General features: G+C 33.3%; 1 protein-coding gene across 13 annotated transcripts in view; it reads right to left on the bottom strand.

The window, feature by feature from the left end:
- Positions 1–27145, bottom strand: part of LOC129001443 (hemicentin-2-like) — a 568069-nt gene that overhangs the window by 28032 nt on the left and 512892 nt on the right. For 12 of the 13 annotated variants that reach the window (XR_008491460.1, XR_008491458.1, XR_008491457.1 and 9 more), the window contains 6 exons: positions 24767–24943; positions 20984–21142; positions 18123–18286; positions 13773–13805; positions 12109–12259; positions 10295–10406 (listed from right to left, as the gene is read on the bottom strand). Coding sequence is in view for 9 of the 13 variants with exons in the window: in XM_054428720.1 (XP_054284695.1) it covers positions 10295–10406; positions 12109–12259; positions 13773–13805; positions 18123–18286; positions 20984–21142; positions 24767–24943 (796 nt within the window). In the remaining 4 variants the exon portion in view is untranslated. The remainder of the gene's footprint in view (positions 1–10294; positions 10407–12108; positions 12260–13772; positions 13806–18122; positions 18287–20983; positions 21143–24766; positions 24944–27145) is intronic. The other variant, XM_054428715.1, reaches the window with a different exon arrangement.

Here is a 27145-nt window from a genome sequence, read left to right on the forward strand (position 1 = left end):
GAGTCGGTAAATAGGTTAGGGAGGTGCGGAAAATTGGCGATCGATTGTTTTTATTGCTAATAGTTTATGGCAATGCGTTGGTAGTTTTTTTATGGACGTAAAAAATGTATTGTTGTTTTTAATATTGTAATATAAATTTACAAAAGTCAAAAACAATTGTGAACGGGATAAATCATTGTTTGAGTTGTTCAGTGTATTAAATCACTTTATTTTTAAGATTTAAATGTTCTCTTTTAGTTTCTGCAATGGTAGAGAAAACATTTTGATAGTTTTAGGAGAAAAAATAAAAAGGATACGTCGAAAAATATTTGAAAATAGAAAACTCACAAAAAAATCTACTGATAATGCATTGCTAAAGATTCACTGCTTCATTAAATCCATAAATATTTATAATATTTATGAATAATAAGTTATATGATTATTTTAGTTTTTGCAGTGCTTCCAAAACCTTCAAGTCCAAAATAAATACTATTTGCTTTACGTATAGTAATATAAATAGTTATAAACAAATTATAAATAAAAGTGATATTTTGATATTCAAACTTCGTTCATGATAACAACATGTTATAGTTAACTATCAAATTATTTATTAGCTCTATAATAATATTCACTAGGGTAGTTAGAGTCTTTTACTTTTTACATTACCAACTAAAGATTCTTAAAAAAAAACACAAAAAAACTAAAGCAACTCTCAAGAATAGCAAGCCATTGTATAAGACTCAAGGCCTAATGCATTCCTAACAGTTTCCAATTACCATTAACATTTGATTCGATGTATTTGCCACTCCGTGGAGGTGTCAAATAAATAAAAGAGGGTTTCTATTCCTGACACGTGGGACAAATAACATTCAACAGAAGACTGTCAATGGAAGGATATGTTACAACAATCAAGTTGGTCGTATTACTCATTGAATATTTACCTGTAAATAATATGACATACTGTGTTAAAAGTGTTGTTCGACATGATTTTACTTAATTTTACTGAATTTTATGTCGCAGTAGGTTTTACGTATCAAATTCACTATCGTGTTATAAGGTGTATTTTTCATATGAATGATTTGCTCGTTCATCCAGATGCAAAACAACATTCAGTTGGTTTTAGCTCATATTATGGAATGAAATATGTTTAAAACTTTATAATTCGTATTATATCCGCAGATCAAATGAAAAAAAAGCTCACCAAAAATCACCAGATGTGGCTAAGATAAACAGTTTTTACCATGCTAAAGATAAACATAATATTTAGGTTTATTTTTTAACAGTTATTATATATTTCAACAAATTTGCTAGTATGAAATACAACATTTATAAACACAAATACTGTAATAAATAAGGTTGTTAGTATACGTAAAGCTATTATTATTTTTACTTTTACAGCCTATAGCTGAAACTATTGATTGTCTATTGATTATGTGATATGTGGCTGACCACAATATTTTTTACGAAACATTAGATTATTAATCTTAACACTATTTATTTATAAAAACAAACTTTAGTCATCATAGAGGTTTTTTATGTCACACTACTACATCAAAAAATATATCGATATTTTAAATTGGCATTGAATGGTTTATTCTGGAATGTGCTGTTATTTTATTTGTTATGTTGTTTGGAACTTTTTTGAAACCACCTCCTAAATTGTAAAGTGGCAAATCGATAGTTTTGATAAAGATTTTTTTGTGTGTACAGTATACGTCTGTGCAACATCAGTCTTACAAATGTGCTTTAATAGTGTGTGCTGCAAGGACTTCAACAAAAATAATATACAATGATCTAGTTTAGACTTAAAGCTTGAGTTATTACTGTACATTAAGACAATAATGTTTTGGGTTTTATTAGTTTCAGATTTGAGTTTTTATTCTAATATATTAACAAAGATACTTTGTTTAAAATACGTGTGAATTATAAAAATATAACACTCAATGTATTAACTTACAGTAAACCATATTTAAACCGTAAAACTACAACATACAATATTGCACATAGTTCAAATTAAAACATCAATCAAGTATAAGATTCTTTCACTAACTTCATTACTCCACCCTAAAGGCTCTAATCCCTAAGGCAGTATTCACATTGAAATTATTTACCCAAAAGCAGATTCAAAACACGACCTTTACAAACGTTACATTAAGAGGTTTAAGTATTCAACGAAATAAATTAGGAAGTTCGTTTGGTAAGGAGCTGCTGCAACCCCCCACTTTCCACCCCCAAACTTGTTAAGGGCAGAGCGGTTCCGTAACCTTGTAATTTACAGCACAAGTATTGCCCCTGCCCTAATACCTCCTCATAAATTGTCCTCTCAGCTCGGTACAAGTGCCCGATTCTCCTCTGGTTTATTATAATTTATAATGTTACCAGCCTGCTTTTACAGGTTGTTACTTTTCCTGGACATATTAAACATCATTGGACAAAATTACAAATTTTATTGTGTTCTGTTTGCGATTTTTTTATTAGGTAGAGATTTTTAAATTGTGGTGTAAGGTTGACCCTTGTAAATTAGCGAACCGTAAAACATTAAGATAGATAATGGATCTTGAATCTAGGAAACAGTATTATTTTAAATTTTATGAAAAATGTGTCTTGCATGGTAGCAAAATTATTCAATAATTTATTTAGACTAGAGGTAAAGACGATTTAATGAAAAAAATCTATAAAAATATTTATAAATTCCAAGTTTAAAAATTTATTATTTACACGCTTTATATTTAGTTTCAGTACTAAAATAGATACAGTAGCTATATTTTATTACTGATGTAAATTTACACGCTAGTTATTTAGCTTTGTACTTAGTTGTCAATAAATTTGAAGCTATGGCCTATAAAAACATTACATGTTATCCTACCAGGTATATTGTTTTATATTAACTAAAAGCAGTTGGTAAATGTCTACTTTTATTTAGTTTACCATAAATTAGATTTATAGTTAACTCTGGTTTAACTTTGGATGTTAGAATCAACAAAAACATTTTTTGAATGGATATTCAATATTTTACAAATTACATTGGGTTCTGTAACACAAATGGGTAATTTTAAATATAAAAATATAGACCTGTATTAAAATTATTCGTGTTTTATCCATTAAATGTTTGAGAATACAACGTTCTCCTACAACACACTCACTACGTAGTTCCGACAGTTTTCGCTAGAATGTGTGCCATGCTCTGGGCTAGTGTTACCCCAGGATCTATAATCCCACAGTGCTTCAACCCGATTCTGTGTTTCCAACGCCGAAAGAAACGTTTCTGTTTGTGAGATGAAACTTTGCATTCAGCGCACTCTTGCCAATGTTGTTGTGACATGTGTGCTGACCTCAATCCGGTTGGAAATCAGGTACTTTAGAAAATTAAGGTCACCGCTGATTTTGAGAGCTTTATTTTATAATTGAAGCTTGAAGAATCTACAGCCACTTCTATAAAGTCATATTTATGATTTAAATGTCAGCAATAGTAAAATCATAAAAAGGAAAGGTCATAATCGGTTGAAAAGTATTAAATAATTGTTGAACAGCTGTTTGACTTTTGTAAGAATCGTTTACCAATAGTTATTTGTGTAACTAGTGGTGAAAGTGGCACTTTGCTGCACACGAGAGCAATGTTTACCCACGAGCCGCAGGCGAGTGCGGAATGATCTCGAGTGCAGCAAAGGCCTTTTTCACTCGTGTTACACATTATATTTTTCCTACAGTCACTATAAAGCATATAAATAATTAGTCTTTCAAACACTCTTACAACACGTTTTTAGGTTCAGCTGGCAACACAAATAGGTGCCCTAGAGAAAGTAGTACCCGGTCCGTATCACTCCGCTATTTTTCCTTGGCAAGAAATGTGCTCCGCGTCTTGAGAATATAGTACCGTATGCTTTTGTAATTTGAAGGGGTTTCCGCGCCTAAAAAAAATGCTTTAAAGGTATTTTCTTGTTTATTAAGATCGTAGGAATGTTTTAAAAACGTTTAAAAGAAAAGTCCAGAAAGTTCAGAAATACCGAAACTATAAACACGAAATGACAGGTTAAATCGTAGTTATAATAGTCAATCAGCTGCTCATAGTATTATTATCTTTAAGTGTTGCCAACCTATTTCCAAGCGTACACGGATTACATGCATAATAGAACCACGCTGTTTTGTGTTGTTTCGTTGGAATCCTGATGTGCGGCAAAGTATAAACCGTACGGCAAAGTATAAACCGTACGGCACAGTATAAACCGTACGGCAAAGTATAAACCGTACGGCAAAGTATAAATATGCAGCAATTAGCAGCTTTCTGTACTATAAACAGTACATGGAAGCCAACTTTGTCGGGTGACTGTAGGAAAAAATAGTTTTTTTCACACTATTGTGTTTTACTCCTGTCTTAAGTAGTGATTCTAACAGAATGAAGTATCGGTGGGAGTGACGTATTCAATTTTTTCGTCAATTACGATTGCCTTGGTGTGCATTATATGAGTATAAATATCGATATGTCGAACTATTGACGATAATGCATCAATAAGATACAACCGAATGAAACAATCGATACAAACTTTCAATAGGTGGGAATCGAAGTTTTAAACAGCTGTTTACTGGATAGGGAGTTAAAAAAAACTGTTAACTTCCTAGGAAGAAAAATGGCTACTTTGGGCTCTCAAAACATTTATTAATAACGTTTGTTTTTGCTACAGTATGTCGACAAATTAAATGACAGAAAATACATAATGGACTCGCTAAATTTAATAGTGAAAAATTTATGAAACAATCATTTTCCTGATTCGTAAACAAATGTAATAACAAAACATAAACAATATAAATTTATACACCCACATATGAGATATTCAAACGACGAATGTAAAGTGCAAAATCATGGTTGCGATAAACCTATTGTGTGATTTATGTTCAGGAGAGTGTGGTAAAAGTTGGCAGTTTTGCTATATACGTGACTATGTACACCCTGCCATTCCCCTTTTCCTTCGCTCTCTCTCGCCGGGTCTATTCTTTTCGTCTCATTCCCCAAAGACAATTCTCCTTCTACCCCCTCGACCGCTCTTGGTAACCGAGCCACGCGCTAACTTCTTAAACTTTTGATACATCTGTTTTCTTTTATTCGATTTGTTCCGTAGTTACAAATCATTCTCACCCCAGTTCCAGAGTTTGAAATCCATGTACTTGTTGTCAGCTCAATCCTGGATCCGTTGAGTAGAAAAATATTTCCATTTGAGTATGTGAAGCATATTTGATTTTATGGAAAGATGTGTGTAAAAGATTTCACGTACAATTCAATATTCAGGAATGTCGGTCTGTGATACTTGTTTCTACAACGTAGCTGTCCTAAGCTGTCATACACTTACTAACTACTTACAATTACAACAATGTAAAAAAGACTAAAGACACCTATTGGATCATGACTAGTGGTGAAAGATTGCCCAATAACTGTATAAACACACGAAATGCACAATACAACAAACTAAACAGTAAACTTGGATATGTTTTTGTACTATTTTCTAAATATCACGAACCGGTCCTTATAAATGGTTGATTACTAACAGTACCCAATTTTCAACCCTAATGTATTTTCTATACCTTATTTTGGTGTTTACTTAACCTTATTTTTTAATGAATATGAAAAATTTAAACATAAGTATCCCGTTCCTGATTTTTATAAAAGGCTAACCTGTCTCTAGAAACTATACCTATTATTTTATTGGATTAATTGGGCGTTTTACTATTATTCCGTAGTTTAAAAAGTGTTTACAAAGTTTTTTGTTTACAAAAACTTAGTGAATGTGTGTAATTAATTATATACAGTAAGAATAAACAACCTAATTATTATCTAACAAATCCAGAGGCAGACAAAATCCAGAGCCTTTCATTCCCTCATGTGTAGATCAAATAACTCACAGCCGTTGCGAGATAATGTCAGCTGACCAAACTATTTAGTTTTGCATCTTCAAGATGGCGTCGCAGTTAAGCCTGAAAGCCACTGGTTAGTGATTCCCTTTCCCCCTTTGATTCTCTCACCTCCGCAGTGACTGTGACGCGAATGATAACGTGATTCTGCTCATTGCGAGTTAACGTTTGTGGCGGTCGGAATACGTAATGTGATTGTATATGTGCCATCCTGAAAGTTTGGCTCACAGCTGACGAAATGTTGTTTTATAATCAGTATAAGAAACAAGTATTAAAAGGTGAAAAATAGTATTGTATTTTATTGCAGAAAAACGCATGTTTTTTTTATTTAAAAAATCCATTTTGTTTTGGAATAGTTAAACAGAACGATGTTCAAAGATTGAAAATTTTGTTTCAATGAGACATACAATGAAAGTATATATTTTTTTAATCAGCATGATTTTATTTAAATACATTAGTGATAAGGGAAGTCGAGGTAGGAGGTAAGTACCTGTTAACTCCTTACAGTATTGTATAATATAATTGATGAACATCTCACTATTTGTAAATTAAGATTTAAATAAAATCATACGGCACTTTGTTGAATAGGAACAAAATATTCTTTCTTAAAATTTAGGATAAAAAATAGGATGTTACAAAAAAGGAACTGAAAACCCTGTTTTGTTTTCCGAACACAAACAATAGTTATTTGTGCAACTAGTGAGAAAAGTGAGCAATTGACTCACTCGAGAGAAATCCTTACTCACGAGCCGTAGGCGAGTGAGGAATGGTTTCTCGAGTGAGGCAATTGTACTTTGAACTCTAGTTGCACATTATACTTTTCCTACAGTTACCATAAAACAAATAAATTGGTGAAGAAACATAACCTATTTTTACACAGAAGTGAACTTTTAATATAACATTTAATGTGAAGTGACAAATACAACAGTACAACAGCTGACCAGCTGATTTACAGCCAGTGCTGCCAACGTATTTCGCGCGCTTACGACGTTGCCTGCATGTTACGCGCTCACTATTTCGTGCCTTCACGTTGCAAATCTGGAGTGAGACAAAGTAATTAGAGTGAGACAATGTTAACATTGTCTCACTGATGAGCGAATTGGCCACTTTGCTTTCTCAAATCAGTGAGAGAACATGTACATTGTTAGGTAACTGTAGGAAAAACTATTTGCTCCTTACGTCATTCATTAAATTTAGTACATTCAATATAATATTTCGATCCAATGTCATCTTTTGCCGTAAACAATAATAACAGCCTTGTTTATTCATTACTTTTACTACTATAAATAAATGAAACTTGACTGCTGGCTCCGAAAGTAGCAAAGTAAATGTCCAGTTCTTGCAGTGGAGGAAATGTGCTGAATTAAGGCTCAAACACTCAAGTCTAGGTAGCCCTTAACCCCTCTCATGTAAATAAGGCCTAAAGGAGACAATTTCCTATACCGTCCCCTTGTAACTCTAACACCGTCTTGATAAATCTGACGCTATTTAATAATTTTGGGTTTTAAGAAACACGAACTTAAACAGTGTTGTCTATTATAGCGTTTGTTCGCAGTAAACGTATTTCGAAATTTAATATCGAACTAAACGTTTATCCTTCCTTTCGCTTAAAAACTTTTCATTTATTGTGTCTGTACTTCCTACTGCTTAGGAAAATGTTTCATGGTCCATTTATATGTGCAGAAGCGGTTTTGGACCTTGTGGGGGGACTACTGGGGGGGGGAGTCTACCACACCCCTTAACATAGGAGGAAGGTACGGACTTTTTACCCAGAAAATCTTGTACTTTTAAAACAGTTGATTATCTTTCTAAGACCATTTTCAATGTCTAGAACAGTATCCGAAAATCTCTGTTAGGTTTTTAGGACGAAATGTGTGTTTAAATATATTTATTGCGTCCAATGGGAGGGGGGCGATAGGCCCTGTAGTCCCCCCCCTCTTGGAATTTTCACGTGTGTGTAGTCACTCATGTCCAAGCATAGAACATTATAATAACGCTAGTCTTGTTTATATTTGAAATAAAAATAGGACGTTCGTAAATTGTTCAAAATCACGTTAACATGTCAAGAACTTTGTATATATTGAATATTCAATACTGCTAGATTACTTTAAGCAATTAATAAACACATTATAAATAAGTCTGCCTACTAAAATCTTTCACCTCATCATACCATCTTAAGCTTCCGAAAACTTGAGAAATATCCCAAAATTTATGGAAATGCTTTTTATTTTTATATGTGTAACGAATTTATTTGTCATAGTAATTTATTCCTGAAGCTTGATTCCGTTTTAAGGGTTTAAACTAAAAAATCTGAGATATATTTACCACTGCATTAGTTACTTATAGAAACGTTAAAAGCACCAGTATCTTACACCGCCAACAAATCACTGAAGCTAGGTTAGAACTCATCGCCATCCAGACCACGCCCTCAACTTTTGATACATCTGTTTTCTTTTATTCGATTTCTCCTTACCCGCCATAAATCTAGCTTTCCCGCCAAGGGCGGCGGGATGTGGAAACAACCCCTGTGACAAAACTTAGCCTTTAGGGCAGGGGAGAAATGTTTTAGAAAGGTCGTATTTTTAAATTGCTCAGTTAAACAAATTGAGTTGTTTATAGGCACATAATTTTGAATATCAGTCCAGTCATAGTCCTAAACTGTGTGTCAATATTTAGATTTTGAATTTAATGTGGTACATTGGAGTACTATTTTGGTTCTAGTTTACACAATTAATTGTAACTATTGGCGTGGTAGAATATACCATAACGTTTAGAAATAGGATTCGATTTAAGAATTGGTATGATGAATATTTTTCTTTGCTGTTTTAACTAGTTAATTTGGATGTTGATAACATTCAAAATAATCTATAACTTACAAATTTAAACTAAAATTAAACAAAAAATCTAAAATTGATACTTCTGTTTGTTTCAGACAATCGCATTTAGTTTATAAGTAATAATGGTAGCTAAATGATTGTCATGAAAGAATAGAAAACTTGAACATTCAAATAAACACACATAAACATTCCACTAACATTGGAAACATTCCAATAAAGCACGTATTAAATAAACTGAGCTCGATTATTTTATACTGAAAATTTCTCCCAAAAGTTAAGTTTTTTGGATAGGTTAACGACTCATGTTTATTCGTACATCTAAAATATAATACTTATTTCCCCCCTCCTAAGACTTAATTGGAAATATAAAACCTGGAATAAAAGCTTCAAAAAAGATTTTACAGTGAACACTTTAATAGCAGAAAACACTCTCGGACACCGAACCTTTTACACCGATAGACGAAAACATTTCTGCGTCGCAAACAGCATTAACCCACACTTCCTACGTGGTCGGAACCCAAATGGCCTTTCTTTTTGTAAAATCGCATCCCTGCACGTGACTTTGAGTCCAGTCTAGATAAGTGACTGAACACCCTCGAGTCTATAAAACCTCGTGAACCGACATCTGCGCGTTTTGTTTTGATAAAAATCAAACAGCCTTATCTGACGCCGAGCAATATCAGGCGTTGCGAGCCTTTTACATGCAAATGCGCGGGTATTGAAGTGGTTGCGCCGTTTATCGGGCTTGGGACACGCATAAGGGCGCAATCTTCCCTCCAAAACTCGCGCTCGATGAAAACTCCCGCCGGATGATAACTGAACTGGGCTATAATGCTGTGTGGGGGTTATACGGTGTTAGTGACTTGACATCACGCTTGGATGGTTTGTAACTTTAGTTTGGTTTATGGCAACACAGGTGGATTTTTATAAAATCAAACAGCTGTACTAAATGGATATTTGCTATATAGTTTGGTGCATGTGTTTAATAATTGGTTTAACATTTTTAATTGCTGTTGTTTGGTTGGCGTTAAGTTAAAATATCTGTAATAAATTATCAGAACTTCTACAAATGGCATTGTATTCATGTTTTTTTTTAATTGGGCCTGATTTTTCAACTATAGATTTATTGAACGTTTGCATTACATCCACACAATGGATTAATGTATAACTTACCAATAACTTGATAAAGATTGTGTTGTAACACAATAGAAGGTTGTGTTGCTAGCCTAGTAGTTAGCGTCTCGGACTTCAGTGCGGGAGGGACGGGTTCAATTCCCGGCACATCCACTAATCATTTATTCTCTCGTGACGCTCTCGTGAAAAGCCACTGTCGTAAAAAAAAGATGTCGTTCCGTAGTCCTCAAATACGATAGACGATCGATGTGTAACTAGAAAAAATCTAACTAGAAACTAACTAGAATTTAAATCTCCGTTGAGGACATGTCTATTTCAAATACCACCCAACCCTAAACCCAAGCTAGACTAAACCAAAGCTACAAACTAGACGACTACAACATTGGGTAAAATGGAATTGTGAAAAACATAGGAAACGGGAGAATAATTGGCGATGCACTTACCACTTGATTGAACGAAGTGTGGAGGGGTTGGCTTCATAGTGGCACAGTATGGTTATGTTCATTGACTCGTTCACCGTTATGTTCTCGGGGTATACTGTCACAATGGGGGGATCTGAAACGGGGAACGGGGTATAAATATGAGATATTAAAACACATATCAAGCAGCAAAACTATCTTACTGCCAACGAATTCGAAAATGAATAGCAATGCGATTTAGATGGAAGTTACTTGGAACCACAACTCTACATTCTTCAGTCCTTAAAACAAATACAATTTACCGTGAAGATTTTATATGTCTGGTGTACAGCTTATATTTTATGTTTTCTTACAAAACTAAGTTGTAAAATGTTAAGACATATATATTTTTTTGTAGTATTTCCCAATTAAGTGTATATTTTCCATCATTCATGTTTATTTCCATTATGAATGACGATTTTGGGAAGTTTTAAATACAATATAGTTATGTATCACAAGGAAATTAATAATTCTATTCAATAATTTGCATATTGCAATAATGTTTGTTTCTTGGAATATACACAGTACAAACAAAAGATATCCACCCTTTAATACACATTACATTTTCGGTATAAATGCAAATACAAAACAATATTGCAAAACAGGAATGTAATTATGAAATGGCGCCAGCATTTCACATTGGAAACAGCGAAACAAAAGTAATTATATCCGTATGTTTTCATCAGGCCATATTAAAACAGTATATAAATGTCAACAAATATAAACTACTACCAGTAATTATTCGATATTATATCCCATCGGGCTTAATTGCAAATGTTAATTCATTTGTGATTGTGTAAACGAATTATTGTTAATAAAACAGTAATCGATTATTACTTAGAATATGCTAATAATTTCAGATGTTCCTTGAAACGGAGGGTTTAAAAAATAAATTATCTTAAATGCGGCCTTTACATTTTCTGTTATTTTTAGTACTTCATTAAATTTAATTAAATTTGATTCAAATTAACCTTAAAAGACTTAGAGTAACTGAGCGTATTAGCGTACATTTATTATATTTTAAAATAATGTAATTTAATTTGCGAGTTAAGTTGTGACGAAAACAGTTTCACCAATCAGTATTAGGTATGTTAAATATTTTATACACAATATATTTAACAATTTAAAGGCGTCAAGAATAATTCTTTAAAAAGCTTGAACAAACTGTCACAAACAATGAACTAGAAACAAAGAGCTGTGTCTAAAATCAATTTGAACAATATGCAGTTTTTTTTTTAAGTTTTTATTGAACTAGCAGTATTAGTTTTTCTAAACCACATTGCAGTCGATAGCTTTTCCAACAGCTTTCATCACAATTAGACATAAAATAATACAACGTATTCTCAAAGGCAATTGGAGCCGGGACATGAAGATCTCAAATTGTATCTCGGTGCAATATGCAAGCTGGGAGGATAGTCAGCAATAGCCAATTCTCCGAGTGTTTGTTCGAATATAGGTTGAGTCAGAGAGCTTGCAGGATCAAATCCTAATAGGGGTTTTATCGTTTATGATAATAATAAATGCAACGGCAGATGAGAATATTCTACGTTCGACTTTATTAGAACTCCGTTTGCCCTATTTTAAAAGATGGGATTTAGTTTTATACAGAATTATATTTTATACCACCCGTTTGAAGCAGTGTCATATAATATCTTTTGAATGGGTGTCAAATGGTTTAATCGTTTTGCACCCGTTCGGTTACAAACGTAGAAATAAAACGAAACAAAAATCTTTTGGCCGTAATTCTTACACTACATGTTTACTACAATTAATGAATTTGTTCTTTCTCCAACACTTACACATGACTTCCAGCTTGATGTTGTCCCTCATTGGGACCTCGTTTCTGCTCTCCATAACGTCATTGGTGGCCTCACACGTCAAGGATCCTCCGTTCTCAAACCTCGTGGCTGTGAACGACAAAGAACTCACCGTGTCGAACGTTCCGTCAGTCTGGAGCAAACATGATGAAGTTATGATTAAGTTGGTATGATAGGTAACGGTTGTTATGAAAACATACTCCAGAGCACCAGAGTATGTGTCTTAGTATGAAACTTGCCGCATATTTTTTTGATTAAACATAATTTTTGTCTAGGATTCACCTTTGAGGACCAACTGGCGATGACTTAAGTAGGTTTCTAAGTTTTTATATTACATTTTTTATTTCGCCAAACTTAGCATTTTTATATGTGGAAATATGGTATTTCAACCATTGCTTATTTCTATAGTGTAATAACCTATTAAAAAAATAATGGTTTTTCGGTCAAATCATTTTATGAAATATTCAAACATGTATTTGACATCAACCTGATCTAACGTAACCGGACTTGAAAATTAATTAAAAAAATAACATAATTTGCATTTGGTACAATATATTCGCTAAATTAACAGTCAAATATCAGACCAATGAATTAGAAACTTTTTTGACTTACTGTAGATATATCTAGCTTCAAATATATAGACGTTGAGGTTTTGTTAATGTAGAGTGTTATTTAACATGGTTCAATGAAACAGTTTAAAAAGTTCAATGAGTAAAACCTTTGTGTTTTTAGAGGTTTGTGGGTTGTGAAAAGTAAACTAGCAAATTTAGAGTTTCATTTGTTATGACCTTTTTTATTGAACTAGAATGATGTACTTAAATGAAATGAGATATACGTGTGTGAGCTCAAAAACGAGAAACTCAAAACTAACATAACATGAAGTATGATCAAACTTGTGTTGATCACATCGAAGGAAGTTTTAACTGGAATTGTCCTAGTTTTATTTACATGTGTGTTTGTAGAGTAAACGTGTTTCGTAAAAGAGTCTTAAAACTATGACACTAACATCTTAAATATTAAGTTAATAGTAGTTATATTTTAAATTAAAATTTCTACCTTATGGGCATACAGTTCTGTCCAATAATCAATACCATCGTAGGAACTTTAAGGTTTTGTTATTTTTAACCTAAAAAGCTCTAAATTAGTGATTCATCACCCTTTTCATAAACAAAATATACAGGTGAAGCAATGCTCACTACCGTTCTCAAAATCATTTATTGAGCTTGCATGCGGGTGGCTACATGATTAATTTCCTTTCATGGAAGTTTAATGTGAATAATGTAAAAATAACTCTTTAATACAACCACATTCAGAAGACAACACAGATTTTATTTTATTCAAAGTTTTTTTTATAAATTTGGTTACAATCACTTTTAAAATTCTGTTTTGAAATTAATTTACTGTCTTAGGTAGCGAAGTGGGAAAACCTTTTAATGATTTAAAGGATCATAAAGTACTTTAAGATTTGCAAGAGATTTAGATTGTGTGTGTAGATTAAGATATAAGATAATTCCAGCCTATTCAAAGCTTGTCAACATGGAATTAATGAATCCAAAACAAGATTCGTTTTCCACTTAGGATCAGCCACGTATCGCTCATGTACAACACCAATCAGAAGAACAGCAAACATGTTGAAAGTTACTTACCGTGTTAAAAACTTTGGTTTTAGGCAGTCTCCTCTGTTCCAAAGCAAGCACAAACAACAAAGAAGATGTTAAACAAACAACCTGTTTGTTACCGTAGTTCTAAGAGTAATTATTGATAAGCAGGTGAGACTGTAATTGAATCTAAAACTTTGCAGGCAAATGTGGGACGATGCTGGTTTAAACTAGTTACACTTTTTACATGCGAGGTTTGGATTTTGTTTTCACATGAAGAAAGTTTATCGGTTTGAAATTGTATGGTAACTAAAAGTACTTTAGTTTGCCAAATTGTAGGGTCTTTTAATAAGTTTTGTAAGTACTACATGCATATTCTTCAAAAATCTACATGGTCATTGTAGTTTAAAATACTGTTACATACTTATTTCATTTTTACAATCAATCAAACCATTTATATTATTCATCCAGTGCTTTGCTAAACAACATATTTACACATAAATAGTATGCTTTTATCCTCTAGCTTTCTTTCTATTTAGTACGAATTTGACGAACACATCGTACGTCGTACAGACCGGAGTTTCAATTAAAGTTATGTGGTGAAGAAAATAAGGCTAATAATCTTACAAACATTTCAACATGACGTCTGTTGTTTGAAAAATCCAATAGGCGTTACTCTGCAGCTGGATTGGATCTGTGAAATAAATTACCGTTGCTGCGAGTGGCCTGTGACAATAACGAGTTGCCTGAGGCAATGCGACGCCGGCGCCCCTAGCGGAAATGAGACAAAACGACTTACAGGGTTTTCTCCCCCACTCTTCACCTACGGGGTAGCACTGCAGAGACGTAGATGGGACAATTTACGTATACATGTTTGCAATGTTAGTTTACAAAGACAAATTTGTAAAACAGCGTTTACAAAAGTGCTAAGCTAACTTTTGATTGTTGATGGTTCATTTTTAAATTATTGTTGTAGTTACATTTGTCCTTTTGATGGATGGTTGGGTAGTAAGTGGAATCCCAAATATGTCCACCATAAATTTAATGAAACTGTGTAAAAACTAAATTACTATCTCCTAAATAGTAACTCACTTGTTCGATAGTTGAACTCACTCGCCAATCTAGTTGAAGTTAATTATTCAATATGTATACGTTGTAACGACTAAAATGTTATTGATTCTTTTAATTCAAATCACTACGCAATGAACAAAATCAAAAGTAAAACAAACAGAAAGCAGAATATAAAACGACAACGCGTCACTACTGCAAAGATACTGCACGGTTGACTGAAATAATTCAATTTGCAAGTGTAACAGGAATATCTGGAGCGTTATGCGTTAAGGACTGTTCACACCGGCGTAGCCAGACGTATTAATACTTTTTCGAAATACGTAGCTGACGTAGCTCTTAATGTAATTCATAGAGAGTGTTCACACCGGCGTATTAATACGTGAGCTACGGAAGCTACGGCGCTGCCGCTACGCCGGCTAGCTACGCGTAGCTCGCATAGCCGAATACGCGCATGCGCACAAGCACACCGGGCTGTCACCGCCACCCTCCCTCCACCTTATAATTAATTTATTATTGGTAAATGTTGGACTATAACACAAAAATTCATTATAACTTTTAAAAATCATTAAATCGCATTAATCTATCACATTCAAATTAGACTATAACCATTCTATAATATAACAATCTTATGACAACTGTATATGATCAATATAATAATACTTCATTATACGAGTACCTAATGTCCACAATTTTTTTTTTGTTTATGCTTGCAAATCTCCTTATCAAAAACAATGACTATCTTAATATGGTATAGTATTCACTATTGCTCATATAGTGGGTTGACATTATGAAACATTATAATGAATTATTTCTAGACATAGGCCTACGTCTTACTTACACAATATACTATTTTATTATGAAATTCTTATAGATGAGCAAAATTATTGCATGTTCTCTGGTAATATTTTTTTGTATATTATAATATAGCGCAAATCTTATAGTCTACTATATACGGCCAAAAATTACAGTGAAATATTTTTGTCAACACATAAATCAACCGACTTTTCAGGGTACTACAAAAGCTGCAAGTAAACCGTAGCAATCTTAACAGAAATTCATGAAACAGTAATAAAAATAAACAATAAATTAGCAAATATCAACGAATATAAAATAATATAATAAAATAAACAAACAACTGCCGGCTACGTAGGCGTCAGACGTAGCTGCGGTGTGAACAGTGCACTGGCGACGTATTAATACACCGAATACGTCTGCAGACGTCTGGCTACGCCGGTGTGAACAGGCCTTTACCTTCCAGTCCGTTAGGACGCCGTTCCATTCGCATCCAATGTGGCGGCCAAAATGGCGGGGTGGGGGGCCGTCACTTCCCGCGTAATTGGCCGCGTGCTGTTTTGGCGGCAATATTCGGCAACACGCCAGTGTTTAGGGCCAATTAGCTGCGATTTTGTTTAGGGGTGTGTTAAAGGGTAGTTAACCGGGCGAAAGTTAAATGTGACATACTAACAGCGCTTTTTGTCAAAGCTGGGTATAAACGGTTACAGTCCCGGCGATCGTCAATTAATTAGTAAGGGATTGCCGACATTAACGCTGCCAACCCATTACACAGGGTGTCGCTTAATGAACATCTAAAGTGAGGTGTAGGCTATGGGGTGTGTGGGTTGGCTTGGTGTTTTGTCATTTTACCGCCTAATGTTTTACAAAAACGTGAAAAAGGATCCACCCAAACTTAATTATTCCAACAGATGCTGTAAGATGTTAAGGTACACGGGAACTACAATAAAAGTAAGAGTTTTTTTTTGTAGTTGCATATTTAAAATTAAATGATGCCTCATCAAACATTTTTAAATTATTCTTTAAATGTATTTCGCTCAAAGTGGCCTTTAGTCAAGGTTTATTCATAGTATAGCATAAAAAGTATGCAATACTATTGGAAATTTACAAGTATAAAGTCTTGACGTTGACTAAACCAGTACTTTTGACATGGCAGTGGTTACAAGTAGCCGTAAAATTAGGCCTACTGTATTATTATCTCTGCATGATATTTGTTAGTGTATGTCAATGATCGTATGGTAATTATATGTGATAATTCAAACCATCTTACATCACCAAAACTGAAAGTATTTGTATTGTACAGTTAGGTAGATTAAACATGTTTGGCGATTTAAACACAAACTTCCATAGCCGAAGTTATATATTTAACTTAATAAATACATAATTTCCAGAAAATAACATGTAACCTTACGTCTCTTATTTAGACTTTAGAACCACACAACCCCCGCCTAACAACCAACACCTAATCGTAGAATCAATTTCACATTGTAGATGTGCAAAGCACAAAGACAAGCCCGCAGCAACGTCTCTGTATCTGCGAGAGCGTGTCTCGTTGTAATTGGGCCTATTGAACCTGAATTGAGCTGTATCAAGACTGTCTCAAACTGGTCCAATTCCGACTCCAGTCGCACATCTGAGTTTGCAAACGATATCGTTATTTGTTGCACAATCGCGATCCACTCACTCCACCTCACGTCGTCAAGTCGCTAAACATCGCAATCTCTCGTGATTAATTGTTTAAGCAGACGACGTTTGTCGTTCAAACATTATGTGGTTGGTTCCTTTGGAAATACGAAATAGGGTTTTAATTCGTTTTTAATTTTATAAAAGTATACGTATAATGGTTTGTGCTGATGTCAAGGGTTCAAATCCCTCCAATTATCATAGTTTTTTTATGCGTTCGATACCACCACAGTCAATAGTTCGGAACCCTCCTTTATCCGTCCTTTAACTACTAAGTATAATAGAGAAGCTGGCTACTACTTCGTTTTGATAGTGGTTGGACTGACTAGTTTACGAATGCTCATTTTTGTCAAAGGTAATATATATTTATTTGTATATTGCAAAAAAACATTTGATTTATAATGGTTTCAATATATTAATTCGTACTTTACTTTGATAGCCTTTGGACGTAATGAAACAAAATAACGGATTTCTAAACCGATTAAAAATAAATTAATATGTATAAACCTCGTGACAGAAGGGTTTTTTTGGAATTTTATTTTTGGCAGGAGGCACTCATAGTAGTTAAACAAGTTACATCAGGATAGGCCTGGGTGCGGCATTATCACTTAGACAAAATCTATAGGAGATTTTGATACAATTCGATCCTGGGACTTCAGGGACCAAAGTCCCACGCTCTAATGTTTTGTTGTATTGAAGCGAACTGGTCTAGTACCAGTTTGCTTTAATGCAATAAAACATTATAAACAAAATAAATTTCATTCAAAGCCACAAAAAGCCTCAGTAGGCTTGTCCGCAGCTATTTTCTAATCATATGTATCGCCTCATATTCTATGTATATGTTGTATTTACCTGCATCTGTCGCTCAGTAGAGTTGGCAGGTATTGGGTTCGTGCCGTTGTACCACGTGATGGTAGCCGCTGGTCTCGCCCCCACCACTAGACACTGCAGAAGTACGTTGGTCCCTTGCACCACGTGGTGCTCCACTCCTGACAGGTTCAGTGATAGAGGTCGCACTGCAATATGAATAATCTATAAGTTATATGATTACATTTTGTTATGTTCAAAATCGTCTTCCTAAGTAATAAACTAGGGTACTTTTAAGAAACACTAAGAAACTATTTAAAAAAAGTCTGTATTTGAAAGATTGATCTATGAGGGAAAATTTAAAGGAGGAATTTCTATATAACCACACTATTTTTTATAAAAATTGCATCAAACATCTATAAAAAAAAACTTGCATAACTTGGCAGTAGCCAAGAGGGAAAGAAAATCAAACCTTACATACAACAACCTTACAACCTTACACAACCTTACAATACATAACGAGCTTTTCAATAATGGACCCCAATTAGTTTGTAAAATGATTTTTTTAAATATCTAATGTAAGTATTTGTAAACAACATACATTACGTTAAAAATAAGCCTTCTATACGTTAAAATGGTTCAAATAAATATACCAAGTCTCAATTTTATTATCCGTAATATTTCTACTTGTGTGCTTGAAAATCCTATATTTAGATGAAAGTGACAACAAATCCAATGTTAAAAATGTTTTAATAAGAGTTTATAAATGTAAAATCCACAATGAGTTCCTAGATTGAATTCAATATCTTACAACATGATGTTATTAGCGGGATATTGACACGTTTGGAATATTAGACAGTAAGACATCTTCTCGAAGAACCAAAAGAAACAATTTGGTATGATTTAACTCTAATTCGATAGTAAGTGTAACCTTTTTGAATACTATTTTTGTTGGTAAACTTTTTTAAAAGTATAATTAAATTCCAATCCTAAGGAGTCTACACTTTACTAACTAAAATGCACTGAGGTATAACCAAGGTGATTGCGAGGAAAGTTCGCACTTCTACTTCGCACTTACGCTTGCACTTGTCAATTACGAGGATGTGATTACGGACCGCAAGAACTTGTTCATTACGAACGGTTTAGTTTGTAATCAATTATTCACCGCCGGGTCTCCCTCGCAAAACACACCAGTTTCCCGGGTTTCTTGCAGCCTCCAATTGGAGAACGTACGAGCTGAAGAGTCCTCCAGTGTAATCTGTCGTTAACGAGTCCTAACGACACTGAGATCTTCACATTTACAGAACAAGTCAAATAGAGCGTAATTTTTCATACGCGACCCCAGCGAAAAGTGAAAGCGATTTGTAAAGGATTAATTTTCTGTTGAGAGTTGTTGAAAATGTAATTTGTGTCTAATTTGTGAAAGGATCGCGCAAGGGAGCTGTGTTAATTGGGAGTATTTGTGTAGACATGTGTACTGTTAGAAATTTCGCGTTTGAAACGATAAAGGTTTTGTGTCAAACTCACAGACGTGCTCAAAGGACGTCTTATACGTGGAACGTTACTAATTAATTGTTGACGATACGATAGTATTTGTATTGTTCGATTCTAGGAAATTCATTTGCGTAGTGTGTCAAAGTTGTTAGTTTAGCTAGAACTCGAAACATTTTCATGTGTTCACGTCTGTTGATATTTATTATCTTTCGACACTTTGTCCAGAACCATGGAATGCATAAACAGTAAAATAAATGTGTATAATTGTTTAACCAATTTCAACAATTTAAATATACGAGTAACATGAGGTGGTTAAACATTGACAATAATTTACTGCCCCGAGCATATTTTCAACACTAAAAACATACTCAGCTTTCCCTCCGTTCAGAGCCATGTTAAATTACAACGCACATACATTACATGATGAACTATGACTTGTCATGTAATCTGTTGACATGGAAAACTAATGGACAGAGCTAAACAACATCCCATTTCACAAACCGGAGATTAGGATTCAGCCATTCAATCAAAATTCTATTCAGGTTCAACAGATATGACGAACTAATAGACAAACTTATAGACTATTCACATTTTTATTTTATAAATTACTAATGTCCATTCAAATTTTTACTACCTAATTTAAATTTTAACCCGAAATATTCTGTACGCAAATTGTAACAGTTGGTTAAACTGATACAATATTTTTGGATATGAGTTGGAATTGGTGTTGTTCTTAAATATCCAACTTCTAATATATTGGTCTGTTTACTTAAATTTATCTTTACTTTGTTTACTTTTTTAGTTTATTATTATGTCATGTTAAACTTGAAACATGACATACTATTTTTTACTCCCAATGGTTGAGGATAAAAAAAAATCTATTGCCAATTTTAAAATAAAATATGTTTATAATACACCCATTGGCTACGCATATTTCAATTAATTGACTATCAGTGTTTTGATGACTACTTTAGTCTAAAACCTTTGATTTAGACGGTTATTATTTATTCATTTGTTTGTAAACGCATTCACAATTTTACATGAAAAAAACTTGTGTGTGGCAACTAACTAGTTGAGTACATAAGTAGTGAAAAAATCTAAGAAAGGAAAACAAGTACAGTAGCATGAAAAAAATGAACTTTTAAAAATAATTATTGTTATCACCTAGACGAAAAACACTATTGTGCACCAAATAATAAATTAACTTGCTATGCAGTTTTTATGTTAGATATTTACTAGCTTTTAGAGACGTGTATTAGCATAATTTTTTGTTAAAAAAATATATCTCCTCACTCAAGTCTTGAATTAGAGTTACGAGAGAATAAAGAAGGGACCTAACATTTTTGTGTTGTGTAACTAACATATCTTGTGTGAAAAACTTTAAAATATGATATTTAGCATGTTTAACCTACCGTAGACATCTAGATCCACGTAGGCAACCAAAGGAGATTCTAGTGCGTCGTTCTGGACGCGACACTCGTACCTCGCACCAAGGTCTCCCCTACTAATGGTGATCTTGATCTTCTTACGAGCTACAGTCTGTCCGTTCTGCAGCTCAACCTCTGTGTCCCCTGAAAATAACAAGTTTTATGTAAAAAAGAGTAAGTAATAATTTTTCCACAAAGTAATATTCCACTAAGAGTTGGAAAAATATTAATCAAACACAAACAAAAAGTTCAAACTACAAAAGATTTGTTGTAAGTTTGCCCGTCCACCCCTAGTAGCACAAATATATATTAAATACATATCAATAAATATATTTAAAATCTATTTTATATATCTCAAGTGTGTATTAATGTCAATTTTATATAATATTTAAAATATATTATATACATATAAAATATGTTTTTGAATCTATTAAATATTAAAAAAATATGTTCCAATAATATATTTTAGTGAATAATATTTAAATAAAAAATGTATTTAATATCTCTTCCAAACATCCCATGAGGCCTAAACATAAAAACATAAAATAATGAAGATTTAGTATGAAAAACACAATTATCAGTTGAGTAAATTGATTAAATAGTTAATAAAAACAAATTTTGAAAAAATTACTGGATACAATTTTTTTGACCCGGGTGGGTCTCGAACCTGGGTCCCTCGACTTGTGAGCCTCTTACCTTACCTCTGAGCTACTTGTGACTGTTGATATAATTTGTTTTCAAATGGTGAAAGAGCGGCCGTCAGTTGCAATGGTTGCAATACTTGAAATTTTTTTGATACAACAGTATAATATGATTCTGTTAATCTGTTTTTCCGTAATTCGTTTCTTAAACGGTCGCCAGTTGCTAGCACCCTTTTCTAGCCAATCATTAGAGATTTCTATGATCACATTCATTGTCACATATTGCAATTTAAAAAATAAAACCCATCAACACTTTTTTCTCTTTTGACCCAAATGTAGCTGCCGAACATGTATACTGCCTCTTAACCATATGCGTAATTTTTTCTTTACGTGCATGATAGAGTGACACCATTCAGAGTACGTATTATTATTAACTTAATTTTAACGCTTTCATAAGAGCAATTATCATATAAAAATGCATGTATAAATTGATAGACACTATAAAAAACAAAAAGATGCAAATTATTTATTTGCTAATTATAAAAGATTATAGGCTATAGCCTATATTCTACAAATATATTATTATTTTATTAATAAAAATAAATGACGTGTTTCAAAATGTATTTGTAAATACTTTAAATATATAATATAGTTTCAAAAATATTTTATATATATATTTAAAATATTCTCAACACATAATTTTTTTAAATATTTAATAGGAAAAATATACATATCTAATATTTATATTATAGATTCTATACTTATTTGATCAATATATATTATGAATCTATTTTATATATTCAAAACTTATATTTAATTTATATTTTGCATTGCTTTTTGGTAATATTTTAAATATATATTTGAATATATCCAACTGTTATTAAAGATATATTATTTATATATTCTATTCGAGGTTCTATCAAATACAATTTTAAATATATAAAATATTTATAAAATACATATTTGTGCTACTAGGGATGGGCTCGGGAAATGTGCGAGGAATGTATGCAAAAGCAAGTGGTGAACTGTACTGATAAAAAGTAGTTGTAGGTACATTGCTTCTTGGGCTTAATTCTGTGTCATTAGCGACTGAGCGACCGACTCACCAAAAACTCAAGTAGGCCTAAATATTTCATGTGTGGACCCGATAATGCTGGTTAAGTATCAATCAATCAATTTTAGTATTTTAATTTAGCCTGGTGTACCAATAAAAAGGTTTCTCTCTATTATACTATGATGCTTGAATACGAAGTTTTTGAGTTATTTTACTGTTTTTGTTTGTTGTTCGTTAACAAACTAAACGCGAGGCAAAACAAGGACAGGAATAACAATGGCTGCAGTATTTGATCTTAATCAATTCTGAACTGCCTTTTAAAATTAAATATAAACTTAACAAAACATGATGGATGCTATACACGCGAAACATAAATATATTTTAACTACTTTAAAGAGCTAATGTAGACTTTGAGATAGTTACAGCATCATTATGATGTGTATATAGTTTTAAATTTGATATTTAAGTTCAAAGAAATTATTTAAAGAAATATTTTTTTATATAAAAGGGAGAACCCTTATTTCAGGATAATCTTACAAATTACATCTAACGATTAACTAACTTATTAATTATATATTTTATGCATGTCCTTATCTGAAGACATGTTAGTAAAATAATTTAAAATAAATGTACCAAATTCCAAACCACAACTCATGAACCACACCATTTTTGCGATATCTTTATCCAAACAAATCATGAAGGTATGAAAACTTCTCAAGCACATCAAATAGTAAAATTATGTTTACTCTAAACTCGAAAACTCTTATATCCAGGGTAAAGTGCAGTAAAGCGAGTACTATGATAACTTCACTACACCCCCAGGGTACTATAAACAGTTCGATTCTTCTGCACATTTCTATTGAAAACACCGTAAAGTTGGAGAAGAAGGTCAATCGCAGCTAAGTGTGCCAATTCGCACGGGATATCCGGCGACTCCGCCACTCTTGGGAATCAGCTTTTCCACCAATAACAAACGGCAAAGTCCTGTAATGTTTTTATCTAATTTTGTTTCATCGGCCGAGCGCCGAGGGGCGCATCTCTTTGATGCGCGTTTTGTTTGACCGCGGGATTGGTTTTTTCAAACGACAAAGGAGATTTCGCCGGCATTTTCATCCACCAAAGGTCAGACTGTAACCGCTTTTATCTTAAATACGATGGACTTATGAGAGCGTTTTTAATATTTTCAGGAAACACTTCCCAGTGGACCAGCCCAGGGTCTTTGATCCAATGTTGTCCTAAATTAGGATCAAATTGAGTTAAGGGCTTGACCAGTCAGTTAAACACAAAACAAGTTGTTGTAAGTTTGAATATTGTAAGTATATTATTTAATTTATGTTAGAAACTATAATCTAGTGCATTATACCTAGTTTTCTAATAATATGTTATGTTGTATTAGTTTACATGTTTCAGACAGTTGGTACAAATTTATAACAATGTGTGTTATTTGTATAGTTTTGACTATTTAACCTACATCGGCTAAATTACAGATTTTTTTATGTTCTTTTACCACCAGAAGGTGTAACGTTCTACTAAATAACAACCTTTGATACTCAACAAAATAACAATACAAAAATGAAAATAGGAATTGTGATAATTTGGCAATCGTTTACTTTGATTTCGATTACACATTAGAAGTAATTTTGTTTGAAAAGATCTGCTAGTACAGTAAGTAATAACATAACATAATTGCATCCCACTTTTGTTATTTAAAATGTCCCATACCAAGACTAAAATTAAAATTCGGACCCAATGGTACTGTTATGGAACGATGCAATGAACAGAATATAGTTACACCTTCCTTGTCGATATGATTAATAGAAAATGTGAAATGAAGATTCGGGCCTGGCTGTATGGTATAATTTTTAAACACGACAATATCAGGTCAGTACATAGTAAAATCTGATGAATATATATTTTTTTGAAAATACAGAAGGCAGTTTTCACACTAAGTTTCCAAAGAACATGGTCGTATACGAAACATGTTAAACCCAGTTACGAATCTACAACACAATTATTGTGCATGTGTATGTATGGTATAACCACAACACTATGTATATATCAGTGAATACTCACCATGTATTTGTGATGAGCCATTCCACCACTGGACGCTAGGGGTGGGTTTACCACCCTCCGTTTCACAGATCAGTAGAAGCTCATCGTCCTCACTAAGAGGCCCTACTTTCGTGGCGTTCTTCAGTTCGTTGTCCTTCGCCAACGACGTTCGGAACAGCGTCACCGAGTTGGGTTTGACTAGAAAAGTGTTAAAAAATTATTATCAGGATGGATAATAAGTGATATTTTACGTTGCAATTAGAAACATAATCAACCACATTTGTAGCTATTCAAACACTGTTCCATGCTTCATAAAAAAAACTCATTAGAAAAGAAAAAATTGCAGACTTGAAAATCAACAAATTTGTTTAGAACTATACGTAACTATGTACCTGTGATTAAAACGATCGTTTCAATTTTGCCACTGATTTTGTATGATTTTTTTCGGACATTAGATCCAGTGGATCCAATTCAATGACACTGATTAAGACGGGGCTGGTTTTGTAAAAAGAATAAGAAGAAGTTGTAAGGAGCTTTCGAAAAATATATTTGCAAATAAAATGGGAAAGCGTTGTAATCTCCAGAACAAGTAGGGAAATTAAACATCTTTGATCTAAGCAATACAAAAATTTTTAAATTTCCAGATGGTGAAGATATTAAATAAAACCTTCAAGCAAATAAGATTTAATTTGCTGTATCTAAAATAAACTGTAACATTTTTATATTTTAGATTTATACTTCGATATCTATAAACAGAACAAACTAACGCTGCCGCTAAGTGTTTGACGCTACGTTTGCAGTGTCCGTGTTTGCTGAACGTGATCGTAGCGCTGTAGAGACGCTGCCAGAACGTGCAGCATTTAGTGTCATATCTTCGACATGTCTATAAATATTATATTTCACGTTTTGTTTCCTTCACAGCTCGTTCGTTCAGTAAACCATAAAAGTCGTTTCGTGATTTATCTGTTACGTAGTTATGTACTATGAACGAAATATCATAAACGATTATGTATTTTACGTACAAAGGTAATGTACGTAATTGATAAATGTCGGTTACTAAAAGTTATGAATAAGCCAAAGAAACGCATAGAGTGGTTATTTTTATTTTAAATAATTTCAAAACATCAACAACTCCAATTTACACAATTCCTGTAACAAAGACTCTCTCTCTTAAATTTGGAATTTTTTTCGTGCATTTTGTAATATTTAAAGTTAACAGTATGATAATAATGGGCACATACCGCTTGACGTTTAAGAGTTTCAACTAATTTCTAAGACAGGTTTTGTGATGAGTATAAAATTGTGGATATCATTATTTGTTACCAATTGAGATGGGGACGCCACCTAGTTGCGTATTTAAACCTAAATATTGGTGAAGGTTGAGTTTAGAACATCGATGTCTATTATAGAGATCGATGGTGTAGAATGGTGTGTTATGTTATGACTTGCTTTAGCAATGACTAAGATACATCATCAGGAACATTTATATTATTTAAAGCCCAATTGCGCACATAATCAGGGAGAGTTGGGTATAATTTTTCTTTTTTTACCTTCAAAAAGCTAGGTACTGGCTTTCATCATGGATGGGACCAGCTACCCACCCGTTTGATTGCTATGCGAGCACTATAATAACTCGGCTACCCAGCCAGCTAATAAAAATATTAATTAAATTATAATATTTTATAATTTGTAATAGGCAATGTTGGTTTATGAAAGCTAAATAATATCGCTAAGAGACACCTATTAACGGTTAAGCGTAATATAATAAATTTTTGAATATTATAAATGAGAAAGTTTGGATGGATGGATGTATGGATGTATGGATGTATGTTTGTGACAAGTGAACGCGAAAAATACTGGTCGGATTGGGCTGAAATTTGGCATGATGATAGCTCACATTCCCGATTAACATATAGGCATATTCTTATTTCAAAAATCCTTTCGGGCTCCGCCCCAGTGGCTCTGGAGTTTCCCATGTTAACCTTATGAGAAATGAAATTATTGAATCTTAACAGCTGTTTCAATTAAACAAGTTGGTTCTGTTCTGTGATGTTCAATAGCATTAAAGTTACAAAAATTACCAACAGGGTGCAGCACTATTATTTCTTTTACATTTATGACAACAGCTAATTTGCAACCAAAAGGTGAGTGAGCGTAGCGAACGAACTTCAACCTGGAGGCGAGTTAGCGTAGCGAACGAGCTATCCTGAAGGCAAGTGAGCGCAGCGAACGAGCTCCAACCTAAAGGTGAGTGAGCGTAGCGAACAAATTTCAACCAGGACGTGATTGAGCCATGCGAACGAGATAATCTTGAAAATTAAGAAGTTAAACGGGGCAAAGCCCGCGGGTTACAGCTAGTATTACAATATATGAACAAATGTATTTGGAAAGTGCTGCTGC

This window comes from Macrosteles quadrilineatus, unplaced genomic scaffold (genome assembly GCF_028750875.1).
Source record: "Macrosteles quadrilineatus isolate MER2022 unplaced genomic scaffold, UCM_ALF_1.0 Scaffold_8__2_contigs__length_117827958, whole genome shotgun sequence".
NCBI classification, from domain to species: Eukaryota; Metazoa; Arthropoda; class Insecta; order Hemiptera; family Cicadellidae; genus Macrosteles; species Macrosteles quadrilineatus.